The sequence below is a fragment of the Phycodurus eques genome, chromosome 14 (genome assembly GCF_024500275.1).
Source record: "Phycodurus eques isolate BA_2022a chromosome 14, UOR_Pequ_1.1, whole genome shotgun sequence".
Classification (NCBI taxonomy): Eukaryota; Metazoa; Chordata; class Actinopteri; order Syngnathiformes; family Syngnathidae; genus Phycodurus; species Phycodurus eques.
Window position 1 is genome coordinate 19728792 of NC_084538.1, and position 17334 is coordinate 19746125.

The window sequence follows — 17334 nt, forward strand, 5'->3', positions numbered from 1 at the left end:
AAAAAGAAAAAAGACAAAGAAATAAATAGACTAATAATAAAACAACAACCACCTCGACAACAAAGACTATAGAATTCCATTGTTTCCTTTCACACTTATATGAAAATAGTCTTGCTATTGTCAAATGTCAACTGGCACCCTACGCAGGCAAGGGAATGAAGAGTCTCGATTTAGCATGTTGAGGAAAGGTGACCAGCTATCCACGTATATGTGGAATAGATGTTTTCGTTCTGCTGATATTTTTTCTAACGCAACATATACTATGATGTGATTTAGCCACTGATTGATGTGAATAGCTGGTTTGTTTTTCCAGTTGAATAGAATTGGTTTCTTAGCGGTAGCTAACGCGACAAGTAATGATTGTGAATATTTATTCGGGAGGTCAATTATGCTTAAGTCGCCAAGTGTAGGCACAATCTTGGGCAAAGTGGAATCCTGCAGTTGAAAATATACGAGAGTTTTTGTATAACCGAAGACCAAAAGCATTGAATTGGTGTACATTCCCATAAAACATGAAAATAGGTGTCTGGGGTATTTTTGGTGCATTGCACACATATATTAGATGGAGAGAAGCCCATTTTTTGCATAGTGTACTGAGTAAAGTGTCTTCCATGGACCACTTTATATTGTATAAACTGTAGATTTGTGTTTTTTGTCATTCTGAACGTATTGCTACAAATGTGTACCCAGTAGCTACGGTCAGCAGACATGGAGAGGTCTTCTTCCCATTTGGTGATTGGTAAGTGCATTGATTTAGTACATGAAATTTATTTATAAACTTTTGATAGATTGATTTTACTTTGCAGGAGAAACTTCATTGTTTACTTGACAAACTCCGGCAGTTCGAAGGTGCTCTGGAGTGTTGGTATTCTTTTTTGTTTTTTGTATTGCTGCTTTTAATTTACTGTATTGAAGAAAGTTTCCGGCTGTTATTTGGAATTCTTGGAACAGTTCATCACGTGTCCTAAAAAGGTTATTGTTAAATAGTTGTTGTAGGTAGTTATTTCCATGTTGTTCCCATGCACTAAAATGAAGAGGTATATTATTAATTCTGAAATCTGGATTATGACAGATTGGGGAGAGCATACTGGGAGCTAATTGAGATCCTGTCGATTCTAAACTTTGCCACCAAGCCGTCGAGGTGGATGCGATTATTGGATTCTTGAAACATTTATGGCGTTTAAGACTAGTAGAAATAATTGGGAGTTTTGGTAGTTTGATGTTGTTGCAGTCGCTTTTGTCCCATTCTAGCTAAGAATCACACTCCACGCTGTGGTGCAACCATTTGATGAGGTATTGTAATTGGTGAGCTAAATAACAGTGTTTAAAGTTGGGAGCACATGGAAAAGGATGCCGCGCTGTGGCGACCCCTCTTTGTAATGTAAAACTTTGCGAAGTGATCCTATTTGTGGTGACTGTCGTTTTCGACGAATTGTATAATGTTGCTATCCGATGTATAAAGGAATCTCCGAAGCCAAATTTGCGAAGTACTGCAAACAGGAAAGCCCAGTTAACTTTATCGAAAGCTTTCTCTGCGTCAAGTGACAGAATGATTGCGTTCAGATTTTTACGCTGTGACATGCTTATTAAATTCAACAGACGTCTGACATTATTTGCGGAACTTCGACCTTAAACGAAGCCTGTCTGGTAATAGTGGGTTATCGACGGAAGTACCTTTTCAAGTCTCGCTGCGAGGGCTTTCGAGATAATCTTGATATCTACATTAATCAGTGATAAGGGCCGATAATTCGCCGGGAGAGTAGGGTCTTTACCTGGCTTCAGTAATAACTTAATTGAAGCTGTGTTCATATGGCTACTAATTCTACCTTTATCCTTTATCTCACTGACTGTTCTGAAAAATAGAGGCGCGAGTATTGGCCAAAAATGTTTCAAGAATTCAACGGGGATTCCGTCCGGGCCAGGCGCCCGTCCCGGTTGCATATTTTTTAATGCGTTATGTAATTCTGTGATGGTTAAAAGGAACATCAAGGCTGTCTTTAATTTGTGTATTTAATTGAGGGATGTTTAGATCCTTAATAAAAGTTTCAATTTCTTTTAGATCTGGGTTGTTCGAAGATGCATATAAGATGCTATACAAATTGTCCAAAAAAATGTCATTTATTTCTAGCGGTGACTGTGTACAGTTTGAATCTTGAATGGCTGTGATTAACTTTATTGCGCTGAAGTTGGTTTGCAAGGAATGTTTCCGATTTATTAGTGTACTCTTGGCTGGCAACCAGTTCAGGGTGTACCTCCTGCCCGATGTTAGCTGGGATAGGCTCCAGCACGCCCGCGACCCAAGTGACCAGAAGCGGCTCGGAAAGTATTCAAAGTTAGTGTATCTATCGAATTAATTGCATATTCTTATGTGAGGTGTTTCATTTTTTCCTCAATTCCATTTTCCAATTTTTTGTCTTCTTTTTTTCTTATACGAAGAATATGATATGATTCGACCAATCAAAACACCTTTCCGGTTTCCCACAACAGAGATGGGGATATGGTTAGGGAGTCGCTGAATTTCAGAAACTCATCCCATTCCTTCCTCACGAAAGAATCAACATGTGGGTCCTGCAATAGGGACGTGTTGAAGCGCCATGTTGGTGGGGGCCCCAAATTTGATTCAACTTTTAGATTGAGAGAAATCGGTGCATGGTCGCTGATGATGATTGGATGTATTTTTGTATCGTTGAGCTGCCGAATTGTTTGAGAAAAAGAAATCTATTCTTGAGAAAGCACGGTGGACTGACGAGTTCAACTGGTTTGCTTATTTGTGGAAAGAGCAGTCATTTTCATTTTGTGTAAAGATTAGGTGTAATTTAAAGTAGCATTTATTTCAATAACGACAATAATTAAATCATTTATTGTCTTGTGCAAAAATAACCAAATTGTGATTTTATATTTGAACATTCTTACCATAGCACATCTGCCTCACAGTTCTGAGGACCGGGGTTCAAATCCCGGCCCCGCCTGTGTGGAGTTTGCATGTTCTCCCCGTGCCTGCGTGGGTTTTCTCCGGGCACTCCGGTTTCCTCCCACATCCCAAAAACATGCACGGTAGGTTAACTGAAAACCCTAAATTATCATGTGATAAACCCACTGAATACTATAGACAAAAAAGCTCTTTGTGTGGCCATATCATTTTTGAATAATTATGTAAGTCTAAGGGTACTGTAATAAATAGGTAAGTAAGTCAGAGATTTCCTATTATTTATTCAGGAATAAATTGCAAGATGTGCCCCCCCCCCCCCCCCTCTCTCACTTGAGTCCCTGGCCCCCAAAATGTCTGTGCACGTCCCTGTTCAAGAGTTCACAAAAAGTTCCCAGATGAGAAAATAGAAATAAACCTCGTTAACATTCGATGATTTGAGTTTGGTTGGTGAACGAAGGCATTTCAAAGATGTAAATTGGGAAGGTTTTTTTTTTTTGGTTTGTTTTAATGCTCTTCAGTGTGTAGCGTGAAGCGGGCGACAGTTCCGCGCGGAGGAATACGTTGAAGAGCGGAGGAGTGCTTCGACTGGGCCCCGCCCCCCCGCCCCCCATCTGCGCCTGCTTTGACGCCGCGAGCGACGCGCAGTGAGCGAACGTCGCCCACTTGCTCCCAGCAGACAAGCGCGAACATGGTGAGTAGCTCTCCTTCCTTCACTTTGCAACTGTTGACGCGGGTTCGACTTCACCAACGCCGGGCAGCCTGTTTGCTTCGGCTCGCTTATTCAAATGAGCTCCTCTCAATGCGGCTGAAACTCAAATCCATTGTCGCACTAACTTGTTCACACCTGTCTCCAGGTGAGTCCATTACGTTGTGAATGAGGACAGATAGGTTTTCATTTCCTTCCCTAATAACGAGGTCATCGGGTTTGTTTTCATTTCAATGTGAACAATTTATATACGTGATTGCAGAGGCCAGAGTCATTTTCATAGTGACTCGATTGAGTCGTTTGCTATGTTGATTCTTTGGTCAACTACAGTGGTTGCAGTGCACGCCGCAGCGCCTAAAGTTTGCTTGGAAACCGTGTGCAAAGTCTAAACGGGAACATGCAAAACCCACCTAATGCGCTGCAATGGGTGGCATTCACTCGGAGTTGGATCGGCGTGGATATTTTTGGGCCGCAAATGTGTGCCGCCGCCGCCGCCGCCGCTGCTGCGATTTTGAATTCCTTTTAACCGACGAGATGTTCCACGCCCCATCCATAAGGTGACTGCCAAAAACCGGTTGAGTTAAAACGGCAACGAACTGTAGCAGCATACTGGGTCTGGCAATGCCTCTCCAGAACTAGTTGGACAAGTATGTCAAAACTACTTCAACTGGACAGATCTGATCTGTCCCCCAAACGATTCATGTCTTGGTTGAATAAAGTATTTGTTGCAATCTAAGAAATAAGCAGATGCGCAAATGCAATATACATAGCAATATTTTCTCTGAATTGTGTTTCCAGCAAATCTTACAAAAAAAAAAACAAACGACAACACCACCACATAGTTTATATTTGGTTTCACCAATCATTTTAAAAAATATACATGGTGGTGAAAACCTACTCTTGAGGAGCTCTAAATATATTATTTTACAATTTTACCATTGTGGAATTTTACTTGAATACTCAAAGGACATACAGTGGAAGGTCTGAAGAAAAAGCATTGTTCTCATTTATAAAAAAAAGAAAAAAAGTTTTTCCCAAAGATAATAATGTCAACTTTGTCTTCATTTCAGGCTCATAGACTCAGTGGTTGCTTTTTGTCTGCTGCTATGCTAAACACATGGAATTGCATCCTATTTGAAACTAAAAACAAGTTCCATCCATCCATTTTCTCCTCACTGAGGTCGCGGGCGTGCTGGAGCCCATCCCAGCTGTCATCGGGCAGGAGGCGGGGTACACCCTGAACTGGCTGCCAGCCAATCGCAGGGCACATACAAACAACCAACCATTCGCACTCACATTCACACCTTCGGGCAATTTAGAGTCCTCAATTAACCTCGCGTGCATGTTTTGGGGATGCGGGAGGAAACCGGAGTGCCCGGAGAAAACCCACGCAGGCACGGGGAGAACGTGCAAACTCCACACAGGCGGGGCCGGGGATTGAACCCGGCTCCGCAGAACTGTGAGGCAGACGCTCTAGCCAGTCGTCCACCGTGCCGCCTAAAAACAAGTTCTTGCGCATAAGCATAAACTTTTAAATGTGTAGGCAGTGTTTTAGTCAAATGTTTAACATTTCCAATTTTCATATAGTATGTAGTCTGTGTATAGAGAGAAGTTAGGTGCTGTGTAATACAATTGAACCTTGACTTACGCAGTAAATGAGTTCTTCAACGGGGTTTGTAAAGGGAACATAATTTTCCCATAAGAAATAATGTAAACCTGAATAATTGGTTCCAGCCTCGAGAAAAGTCCCTATTTTAGTAAAGGTTTGCACACTTTGAACGAAGGAACGGGAATTAACGAAGTACAAAGTACATTTTTCAGCTATCTGTACTTGTGAGTTTATTTTTCTGGTGACTTTTTACTTTTACTCCTTACTTTTTACACACGAGTCTCTGTACTTTCTACTCCTTACATTTTGAAAATTTGCTTTTAAAATCTTCTAAAGTTAGCGACGACGTGGTGTACAAAGCAGAACGCTGCAAAAAAAAAAAACGCAAGTAAGCGCGTCGAGTGCATAGACATCGTAGATGCGACACGCCCCTTTCAGCCGCGTGCCTACGGCAATGCTAAGCTAGTGGGGGCAAACTGTCGGCGCATTCCATGTTTGAGGACAGGAACGTCTGAAAGCAAAATAACAAGGATTCCTGCACATTGTGCTGAGTGAGCTTGCACACGCATTGCACAATCACAACAAGGGAACAAGGAACTGGGAATAGAATTTCACGTGTAAGAATATTTTTCCGGCTCGTTTTCTTTCCAAAGCGCCTGCAATGAATGAACCATGTTCGTTTTTCCGAAAGCAGGCTTGTTGTAGTCTGGCTCGCTGGTTATACTCCTCACAAATAGTGAGTCCTTCCCTCTTGCCACGCTTGTATATTATTATCATATCTATATTGCCCATAATTCACCATTTTGCGGGATTGTGAATGTATGCTGTAATTTTTTTGTGTGTGTGTGTGGAAATAAATACTCCCTAGCCTAAAACGTTTAAACTGTGAAAAAAATAATTAATAATAAAAATGTATAATAACTAGGCTTTTCACGATCAGGATTTATGGGGCCGATCAAGAAAAAAAGTTTTTTTCTCTCTTCCAGCTCCGATCACAAGATGGAGCAGTGTGTCATTTTTTTTATGACTTGTTCATTTATTGTATATACTTGTGTACTGTATCCATCCATCCATTTTCTGTACAGCTTATCCTCACAAGGGTTGCGGGTGTGCTGGAGCCCGTCCCAGCTCAAATTATTCTCAATTTAGCATGCACCTCAAAGAGACGATAGAGAGACAAACATACAAACTGAGGCAGGACTTTTCTCTTGCGCAAGAGGAGAAAGCAGTCACTCTCCCAGCGAGCAGGACCCTTTCTGCCATCTGCTTCCCCTCTTGCCCTTTTTATGAAGCTTTAGTCGGTGGTTTCACATTTTATGACCTTTTCAGGATCTGGTCTCTGAATGGGGGCGTGGGGGTTTATTGCCTTGTGGAATCTGCATTGTCGTACTTTTCCAAACTGCTCTTGTTCCCAGTGAGCAAGGGTGCTATCATCTTAATGAAGTTACAGCAACACTGTATTTTTATGCAATAATATATAAAAAAAAATCCATCACATACCTCAAGCAAGCCTTAAACGAACGTCCTCTCCTGTCCTGAGCACCGGTGACCCCCAACACTCGTTTTCCCATATTTTGTCCTTTATAATACAGTCGCCACGGTAACGAGTGTATCCGGTCGCATTTGAGTTGACAAGATAAAGCCCAATGATCGTAAAAAAAACAAAACGGGATGCGGTGGTATCGGAATACAAGATTTTATTGCAGTAGTCGGACATCGAGCAAATTTGTCTTGTAGTCTGATCCGGGCATTACGTGTTGTCTGTCCCACACCGCCGACATGTTTATTTTTTTGGTTTTATTATTATTATTATTATTATTATTATTATTATTATTTTTTTTTTTTAAACTTAATTGGCCGTCAGATATTTACAGTACTACGTCAAAAGACTCTCGACAAGGCTAAAAATAAACTAGCTTTTGGATTAAAATGTACTGTGCACGCGGCGACGCGGAGTCAATGTCTTTTGCGGAGCCGATCAAATGTTCACCGAGTTGAAGTCGCACAAGATTTGCTGACCTCACGCGTGATGGTTTGAACCGAGTTTTGTTGGACCTCTGAGTCCTATTTTCCCAGAAAATGTTGGTTGAACGTGGGAGGCAAATCTTGGAGCTTGACACCAGTGATGCTCAGTGACCCACGAAATGGGTAGCAGCTACTATTTACGCCTTCGGCCCTGTGCACGGCGCGGCTGCGGCTGTGATGCGGTTTGACAGCCCCATATGGAAAGGAGGGTTGTGTGTGTCCGCCTGTGTTGAGTTTCCTTCCAGAGGGCCCATTAGTTGTGTGTAGGAGCTCCGATTACCTGCCAACCGATCCTCTCCAGGAGATGTAGCTGTTAAGTTAGCACACACCTCGTCTGCGTATGAGAACTCGCGTATGCGTGCACTCAGTGTTGTCATCCCCTGCCATTAAATGGACCACCCTTAATACCCCAAGTCCGCTGTCTTAGTATCATTCCGGCCCTTTTTCCCCCACCTATAATAATGCTGCCGAAAAAGGTCATTCTGTACCCAATAGGGAATGAGTTAGTGAGCCTGTCTTCTGTCTATGACCTCTTGGATGAGCAGCAGCACTTCTACACTGAGCTCCTGCAACAGCAGGAGAGGAACTGCAGAGCTTTCCTCCAGATGCTCATGGAGTGCTCGTCCGGCCGCGTGGACAGTCTTGTCCGAGAGATGCAGGACACCAAGAGCGATCTGCGGACCGCCAAAGCGGAGCTTGCCGAGGTTAAAAAGCAACTCGTCCAGTCTAACAAGCGGGCGCAGTGCCTGGCCGAGAGCTTGGTGGTAGTGCGGGGAGCGCTGGATGGCCTGAGCGCAAAACGTGAAGGTGCGGGAGGAGGAGGTGTGGATCAGAAGCAGCGGAAAGGAGGAGGGGGCTTACGTTTGGACACGCGACAAAGCGGCCTCGGGAAACAAAATGAACCCAAAGCACTGAAGTTGGTGACGGACCTCACAGATATCCACTTTGAAGGATTAAAGGTTGTGCTTCCTGTCTTCTTACGTACTACTGAGGTGATTGGCTGTTTCTGTAACTCTGAGTAGATCAAAAGGAATTGTTTGTATGACAACAACCAAGCTCAATTTCTTTGTTTAGTTTAAAAAAAACAAAACGCTGTAGTAAGCACGCCAGGCCTCTAGGTAGTGAGAGTGGGGTGCAAAGGGGGGGTCTCCAGGCATCCGTCTTAGGGGGTCATCCAAACGGGTTTTTGGTGGACATGTTTAATGTGATTCCAGAAATGTAGGGAAGGGGGGGGGAAAGTAGTTTCTCTTCCGGCTAATACTTTTATCGAAGGGTAATATCGATTCCTATTTGTAATGCTGGCTTTGTTTTTGGCTGTAGGCTGACCAACTAACAGAGGAGCAGATTGCCGGTAAGAAAGCACTCCCTTCATTCACTTGTATTTACTGTATACGCAGATGGTTATCTTTTTTTTTTTTTCCATAAATAATGTTTGGTGCCTTGTCATGCGTTGCAGAGTTCAAGGAGGCCTTCTCCCTGTTCGACAAGGACGGCGATGGCACCATCACCACAAAGGAGCTGGGCACTGTCATGAGGTCACTGGGTCAGAACCCGACAGAGGCAGAACTCCAGGACATGATCAACGAGGTGGATGCCGACGGTACGCCGCCTCCTATTTCTCCCCTTGTCTCTTCCCCCCCAATATCATCAGAATTTCATGTCATATGTGATCTTGGTATTACCGCCTAGGCAACGGAACAATTGACTTCCCCGAGTTCTTGACAATGATGGCCAGGAAGATGAAGGACACCGACAGTGAGGAGGAGATCAGGGAGGCTTTCAGAGTCTTTGACAAGGCGAGTCGGCTTTCTCTCCTCCATTGTCTTCCGACGTCCACGGCACATTCTCATGCGCGCGCGTTGACAGGACGGAAACGGCTTCATCAGTGCCGCAGAGCTGCGTCACGTGATGACTAATCTGGGCGAGAAGCTGACAGATGAGGAAGTGGATGAGATGATCAGAGAAGCGGACATCGACGGAGACGGACAGGTCAACTACGAAGGTGCTCGACGTTTTGCCTTCGATCCTCCGATTCTCTGTTCTGCGCACATCTCACGTCTGACATTGTTTGTGTGTTTGTGTGCTTCCACAGAGTTTGTTTCGATGATGATGTCCAAATGAAGCGGGTGCGCAGAGAAAAAGAAACAGTCAAATGTTTTACTTACCTATTCTTGCAAAAAAAAAAAAAAAAAAAAAAAATCTACATTTACTCACACAATTTTCTATTGACAAATTTGAAAATTAATGTCGGCAAGCGTCCGTTCTGTCCACATTTAACCGACTCTTAAAATGAAACCAATGCATGTATCGGCTTGTACTCCTGACGCCGACACCTTTCTCACAATAATTAGCAAACGGATACATATGCAATACTTTATTTCTGTAACTCTCTTCCAGTGTTTACATTTTAAAATGATCACTTCTGCAACATTCCTAAGTTCTTCCAAAGTACGTACAGACTGGAAACTATTTTTCCATCCGTCTTCCGAACCGCTTCTCCTCACCAGGGTCGCGGGCGTGCCGGAGCCTACCCCAGCTATCTTCGGGCCAGGGAGGCGGGGTACACCTTGAGCTGGTCGCCAGCCAATCGCAGGGCACATAGTATAAATAAACAACCATCCGCACTCACATTCACACCTACAGGCAATTTAGAGTCTTCAAATAACCTACCACGCATGTTTTTGAGACATGTTCTCCCCAGGCAGGCACGGGGAGAACATGCAAACTCCACACAGGCGGGGCCGGGATTTGAACCGCGGTCCTCCGAACTGTGAGGCAGATGTGCTAACCAGTTGGCCCAACGTGCCCGCCCAACTATTTTTGTTTTTTTTCTATAAAAATAATAACAAACATCACTTTTAATTTTTTTTTAACCACAACAGAAAATCACGAGTAGGCGTGGTTGTCTGCTGATAAAGGAAAAAGAGTCGGTGGACGGGTGATTTCGCAATTGCCGGAACGCGACTGTGTGGCGGTCAACTGTACTGTTGACAATGGGATGCCAGTGCCCACGAGTCATACTGGAGAAAGATCTTTTAATGGAGTAAATAATTGACATTCGATTGTTTCTGGCACGTCGGGATACCCGTTTACCTTTTGGGGAGAGTTGCCGTGTCCTCACGTCATGAGGGCTTTTCCAGGTGTGCGATTTGTGGGGGCGACGTCAGTCGTTGTGCTGCGGGGAATGAATCTTAAATGGTCACTTTCTATTGGCTCTGTTTTTGTATATATCATTGTATGGAGGTGTTCATTTCACATTCATGGGAAACCGGGTCGTTGCTGTGCGGCATTTCTATCTTAAGGTTTGTATGCGTGTGTGCGTGTGTGCGTGTGTGTAACGGTGAGGCCCGGCTCAGTCCAACTCTTCTGTTTAGTTCAGTTGATCTGTATTCCGAGTTGTACATGCTAATCATGACATTGTTTTTCCAATAAAAAGACCATGGACTGAACGCTTACCCATGTGCCTTTGTGTTCTTGTAATGTGATGACTTTTACAGCAACACGCTAGCAAGTGCCACAAAACAAACTGATCGGATGGTGCTGTCGCAAATGTGTATGTAGCTTTTCTAACCATAACCAGTAGGCTACTTATTTGTACCGAGGGGTTCAATTGCAAACCCAGTAGGGTACATCTCAAAATGTTTTTACCTTGGAGGACATAAATCGACCCCAACAGTACACTTTTTTTTCTCCTCTTTTTCTCTGACAGTGTCATTGCACAGGCCAGTCACTGGACACGGAAGCCCCAGAGGTCAAGTGTTGATGTCTGAGGCAACGGTCACAAGATGTGTCAAAAGGATTTCCCTAGATAGCCTTGTGTGTAGATGAAGTGTTGCTAGGCAACACAAAAAGGCACGGGGTTGGGTGAAAGGAGAGACGGAGCGCAAAATCTGTGAGAGTTTGAGGCCAGTGCAAGAGGAGAGGAGATGGGAGTTGAGTTGTGGAATAGTAAGTCCAGACTTGAAGTGACTTAAAGCAATATTACCAACAATGCTTAAAAAAATAAAGGCCCCCTTACATTTTAATTGTAAAAGCAGCAACCTCTAGTAACTTTCTACCGGACTGCTGCCTCTTACCAGCTGATAAGAAATAGAAGTCAGAGAGGCTTTTGGAAGGAGGCGGGACAATGTGGGATGTGTTTGAATCAGCCGTACATCATATATCACACGCACCCAGCAAACAAGATAATTATGTGTCTAAGACATTCATCTTCAGTATTTTGCTGTCACGTATAGCTACCGCAATGTGACACAGTGCTTGGCTTCCACAACGTGAGCACGCTACTTGGAACACGGAAGGCTCTCGGCTTTCGTTCACATGAATATTTACACCTGCAAGAGAAGATGGTGCACCACCTTGGACCATTCAGCATTGGGTCAATTCATAAATGTGACCTAGTTTAAAACTAATCTTCCCATGACTTTGTATTATTCACTTTATTTAATGCATGTACTGTACTTCTAAAGCTTACCTATTTTTTTGAAGGACAATTAAATTTGTCATACATTCTTAAATGTATTGCAATAGAAGGTGTCCAGTAAAAGCCTTACTCTCAATTTATTTCCAATCAGTGTACTGATGACCTGTAACTGAAAAAATAGACTTGTTGCACTTTATGGGAAAGTAATGAACACAAGTACCACACACACGCTTGAAAAACACAATATAAATCATATCACTAATGTAAGAATCAATATAAGTGCTATATATCATTTTCTTAAGTTAAAATAAAAGGATATATTTTCCATTTGTTCACGTTGTTGTTGTTTTTTTTTTTACAGTATTATCTAAACAATATAAAATCCTTCGATATTTTGACTCATAGTTGACAGCGAGGTCATGACCGTAAGGAGGAAATAACACTAAGTGATACCCGAGAGTTGAGTGGGGGTGCATGTGTGTGTGTGTGAGATTGACACCGCAGGACAAACGCTGTCAGTAGAGTAAAATCCTCCGATAAAAGACACACAAAGGAGCACACACGCATACATACACTCAGTTGCTGCCAGAAACACACTTGAGATTCACACCTGTGTGTGAACCTCAGGTCAAAGACGGATGCAACACTTCAAAATTAATTCAGTGTCAAAAAGAATCGAGAGCCATATAATCGACTTTTATTGTCATTCTCAGCTCAGTCATCAATTTACAGCATGAAAGGAACAATGAGCCACTGTTCCTGGCAGCATCTCAGTAACATCATGCTCTCTGCAGAAAATAGAATCATTTCATTTCTAACAATAATACACATGGCACGATAAAATATACAACCATTACACTTTGAATTTGCTGTAAAACAAAAATCTGAACTACATTTAAAGCAGATACATGTACAAACCTAATTCCAATCAAGTTGGGATGTTGTGTTAAACAAATAAAAACAGAATACAATGATTTGCAAATCATGTTCAACCTATATTGAATTGAATACACTACAAAGACAAGATATTTAATGTTCAAACTGGTGATTATTTGCTAAAAACAATAAAGTTTATTAACTTTGAATTTTATGGCTGCAACACGTTCCAAAAAAGCTGGGACAGGGTCATGTTTACCACTGTGTTACATCACCTTTTCTTTTAACAACATTCAATAAACTGTTTGGGAACTGAGGACACTAATTGTTGAAGCTTTGTAGGTGGAATTCTTTCCCATTCTTGCTTGATGTACACCTTCAGCTGTTCAACAGTCCGGGGTCTCCGTTGTCGTATTTTACGCTTCATAATGCGCCACACATTTTCAATGGGAGACAGGTCTGGACTGCAGGCAGGCCAGTCTAGTACCCGCACTCTTTTACTACGAGGCCGCGCTGTTGTAACACGTGCAGAATGTGGTTTGGCATTGTATTGCCGAAATAAGCAGGGGTGTCCATGAAAAAGTTGTCGCTTGGATGGCAGCATATGTTTCTCCAAAACCTGTTTGTACCTTTCAGCATTAATGGTGCCCTCACAGATGTGTAAGTTACCCATGCCATTGGCACGAACACAGCCCCATTCCATCACAGATGCTGGCTTTTGAACTTTGCGTCCATAACAGTCTGGATGGTTCTCTTCCTCTTTGGCCCGGAGGACACGGCAGCCACAATTTCCAAAAACAATTCGAAATGTGGACTTGTTGGACCACAGAACACTTTCCCACTTTGCATCAGTCTATCTTAGATGAGCTCGGGCCCAGAGAAGCCGGCGGCGTTTCTGTGTGTTGTTGATAAATGGCCTTTGCTTTGCATAGTAGAGTTTCAAGTTGCACTTACGGATGTAGCGCCGAACTGTATGTACTGGCATTGGTTTTCTGAAGTGGTCCTGAGCCCATGTGGTCATATCCTTTACACATTGATGTCAGTTTTTGATGCAGTGCTGCCTGAGGGATTGAAGGTTACGGGCATTCAATGTTGGTTTCTGGCCTCGCCGCTTTCATGCAGTGGTTTCTCCAGATTCTCCGAACCTTTTGATGATATTATGGACTGTAGATGATGAAATCCCTAAATTCCTTGGAATTGCACGTTGAGGAACATTGTCCTTAAACTTTTCCGACTATTTTCTCACGTATTTGTTCACAAAGAGGTGAACCTCGCCCCATCTTTGCTTGTGAATGACTGAGCAATTCAGGGAAGCTCCTTTAATACCCAATCATGGCACCCACCTGTTCCCAATTAGCCTCCTCACCTGTGGGATGTTCCAAACAGGTGTTTGACGAGCATTCCTAAACTTTCTCAGTCTTTTTTGCCACCTGTCCCAGCTTTTTTTTGGAACAGGTTGCAGCCATAAAATTCTCAGTTAATGATGATTTGCTGAAAACAATAAGGTTTATCAGTATGAACATTAAATATCTTGTCTTTGTAGTGTATCCAATTAAATATAGGTTGAACGTGATTGGCAAATCATTGTATTCTGTTTTTATTTATGTTTAACACAACGTCCAAACATCATTGGAATTGGGGTTATACATGTACAGGTGCATTTACAGTTCACAGATCACAAAAAAAGGAGATTTGACAACAACTTCCTCCCAAATAGTTTTTCATTTGTTTGCAGGTGCCGAGTTAACAATTATTTCGGCAAATATGCTTATTTGCACCCTTTTGTGACTTGACAATGTACAATAAATACTGATTATGTGTCCAAAATGTGACATTAAAACTAAGGCCTGTAGCTTCGTGGCGAACAGGAAAGGTGAGGCCAGGCTAGTTGCTGCTGGCAAAAGGTTCAGGTACTATTTAGACAATCTCATTTCAATCTTGGCAAACAGGTGCAGCTACTTTATTGGCTTACAGTAAAAGAATCTCAATGAGAACCAGCATAATACAACATACAGGCAACATTTCCAACAACTTATAGAAACACAGTTACGCTTAAAAAAGTCAATGTACAGTGGCACCTCGACTTGTGAGTTTAATTTGTTACTTGACTAGGCTCTTAACTCAAAATACTCCTATCACAAATTATCTTTCCCCATTGAAATGCCAACAAACCATTCCAGCCCCCAAACGACACCCCCCCACAAAATATGTAATGCTTTTATAAATACGAAAAATAGTGTTGTATCATTCATGTTTCAAGTCAATGGGTCTCCTTCTGGTGTGCGTGCCTTGGCGGGGAGAAAAAAAACAAAACGAAGACAGTTACAACTAAGGCGGAGTAATATTAGTTTAGTTTACGAGTATATATATATCTGTGCTGCTACACTATTTGTGTCCAAACAGGGTTACACCTCACACGACATCGCTGCTAGTTTAGTTTGCCTGTCTATGGTGTTTTGCATTGTGCGTTAGCATTAAGCTAGTGGACTTCTGTGAGGCAAAGTTACAGTCATGGAGAAAATGATTACACCACCCTTATTTCTGAATTTTCTTGCTCATTTTTAACATCTGGTACAACCAAAGGTACATTTGTTTGGACAAACATAATGGCGACAACAAAAATAGCTCAAAAGAGTTTAATTTAAGAGCTGATATCTAGCCATTTTCCATGGTTTTCTTGACAACGAAAATCATATTTAATAATACCATTAAGCTTATGTATTCTTCAGGTAATAGACCTTTAATGGTACCAGGCATTAAAATGACATTGAAGAAATAAGGGTAGTCTTAAGCATTTTTTTACCGTGGCTGAATGTGGTTTGGTTAAATACACAAAGTGAAATTCTTTGGTTTATGTTTAGTTTTACAGTAAACATCAACTAGGAGTGGCAATAAACAGGTTAAAGTAAGCACTTGACCCTTTGTCGGAAGAATTATTCATCCATCCATTTTCTATACTGCTTACTCCCACTAGCTAACTGCCTAAAAAGAAGGGAAAAAAATAAAGAAAAATTGGCCGAGCAATGGCTAGTATTCCGAAAATCTGGTGCGTGTGAGCACTTCTAAATCGAGGTACCACTGTACAGTACTTGCATTGGAACGCTAGATTCTGTATTGTATTTTGGCATTCCGGCTAGCAGAAAGCGGCCAGCGTTATGTTACTGTGTGTGTATAGTATGCGCAGATTTTGGCGAATCAAATCGCTTGGCTCTAACCAAGTGTCATCAAGACACGCACTTGTGTTTGTTGTCGTCGCTGTCAGTGCTGGAATCACATACAGTATGCGAACGACGTAAACAGAATGTAAACTCTTCTTCTTCAGGTAGGAAATGAGTCAAAATGCACCGTAAATAGAACACAAACACACCCAAACATGACAAAACAGCATCGCCGGAGGTGGGAGGGGGGGGTTCCAGCAAGGCATTATGGGAAGGGAGACTTTGTCATTTGACTATAATGTGTGCGCAAGTGTCATGCAGGCATGCTCCGTATTTGGTGTGTGAATTTGTCGCAGGCCTGTTTTTGTGCTCCAGTACGCTACACTTTGTGTGCGTGTGTGTTTGTGGGTCTCATAATGCTCTAGGAATGATAGTGAAGGGGAGGATAGGGCTGCTGGCCTCCAGCTCCAAAGCGGTGAGGAAGCACTCCGTAGCGGCAGCGGCGTTCCCTTGAGCTTGCAACACCTCACCGAGGCTGTTCCACACATCATGAGCCGTACTGCGCACAAAGGAGAAACGTCGTGTTAAGGATGCAAAATGACATATGGATGAAGTCGAATCAAACCTAATGGTCAGACAATTTGAAGTTCAACTGAAATATGCAGGAAAAAAAGGGGCAGGGTATACAGTCGCTGACTTGCATGACCCCAGGAATTATTATTTTTTATTTCAACAAGACAAAAATAGGGTGTGGAAAGTATGCTGTAATTCTTGATCCTTGGGTTATTTTGACTGGACTCCAGTGAAGGTGTAGAACCTTTTCAGGGATGATCAGAAGAAATGGAAATCACCTGAGTTAATAATACGTCGCAGCAAAGGGACAGAATACTTAAGGCTAGGGCTGTTGAAAAAAACAAATAAAACAAACAAAAAAAAACTACTAACTCGACCACAAGCACATTTGTCGACGCAAAAATGTCTGCCTGGAGGAAAGCAAACATTAATAAAAGCATATTTGTGCCACTCGGAACCAACATTTATTGCAGACAAACGCACTGTTGGGCTAGTGAAAAACACTGCCCAAAACAACTTGACTTTTAAGACATTATTATATGTGTAATGTACATATAACATGTATGAGTGAGCTGAACGGTAGTTAGCATTTAGCGCGCTTACGCTAATCACCAATGCTAACCGTTTAGCAAAGGCTAATTTTGTCTTAAATTCTGTACAGTCCATAAACTCAGCAACATATTCAGTTTAAGGATAGAAGTACAGCCCTCATGAATAAAAATAAAATGCATGGCAGTAGCCCCCAAAAAAAACCCAATATATATATATTTGTTTCAATGACTCGACGAAATACAATCGATTCTAAAAAGACTGGATGGCGACAGCCCTACTTAAGGCGATGTAATATTTGAGCTTTTATTTTGTAATAAATATGCGACAATTTCTACAATTCTTTTTTTGTTACGGTCAGTGTTCATTTTTTTAGTCAACGCCGATTAATTGACGACGCCCTTGATATTTTTTATTCATGTTTCATTTGCCAACTCACAACTTCAGACAGTCGCTGCAGTCCTATGATTAAAATAATAATAATAAATT

At 42.2% G+C, this 17334-nt stretch overlaps 2 protein-coding genes across 3 annotated transcripts in view; one reads left to right on the forward strand and one right to left on the reverse strand.

Moving 5' to 3' along the window:
* The first annotated feature begins 3565 nt into the window (after nt 1–3565).
* LOC133413241 (calmodulin) lies at nt 3566–10724 on the forward strand. 2 transcript variants are annotated; one of them, XM_061697345.1, is made up of 6 exons: nt 3566–3620; nt 8590–8620; nt 8726–8869; nt 8959–9065; nt 9136–9271; nt 9362–10724. In XM_061697345.1, exons 1-6 carry the CDS (start codon nt 3618–3620, stop codon nt 9388–9390), a joined length of 450 nt encoding a protein of 149 aa, XP_061553329.1. In that variant the 5' UTR covers nt 3566–3617; the 3' UTR covers nt 9391–10724. The 2 variants fall into 2 exon arrangements, with proteins under 2 accessions (XP_061553329.1, XP_061553330.1); XM_061697346.1 differs by lacking the exon at nt 3566–3620 and adding an exon at nt 3670–3783.
* Nucleotides 10725–12381: 1657 nt separating this feature from the next.
* The window catches only part of ttc7b (tetratricopeptide repeat domain 7B), a 39560-nt gene continuing 34607 nt past the window's right edge, over nt 12382–17334 (reverse strand). The window contains exon 21 of the mRNA XM_061697344.1: nt 12382–16282. Within this exon, the coding sequence (XP_061553328.1) occupies nt 16135–16282 (148 nt within the window). The 3' untranslated portion in view covers nt 12382–16134. The remainder of the gene's footprint in view (nt 16283–17334) is intronic.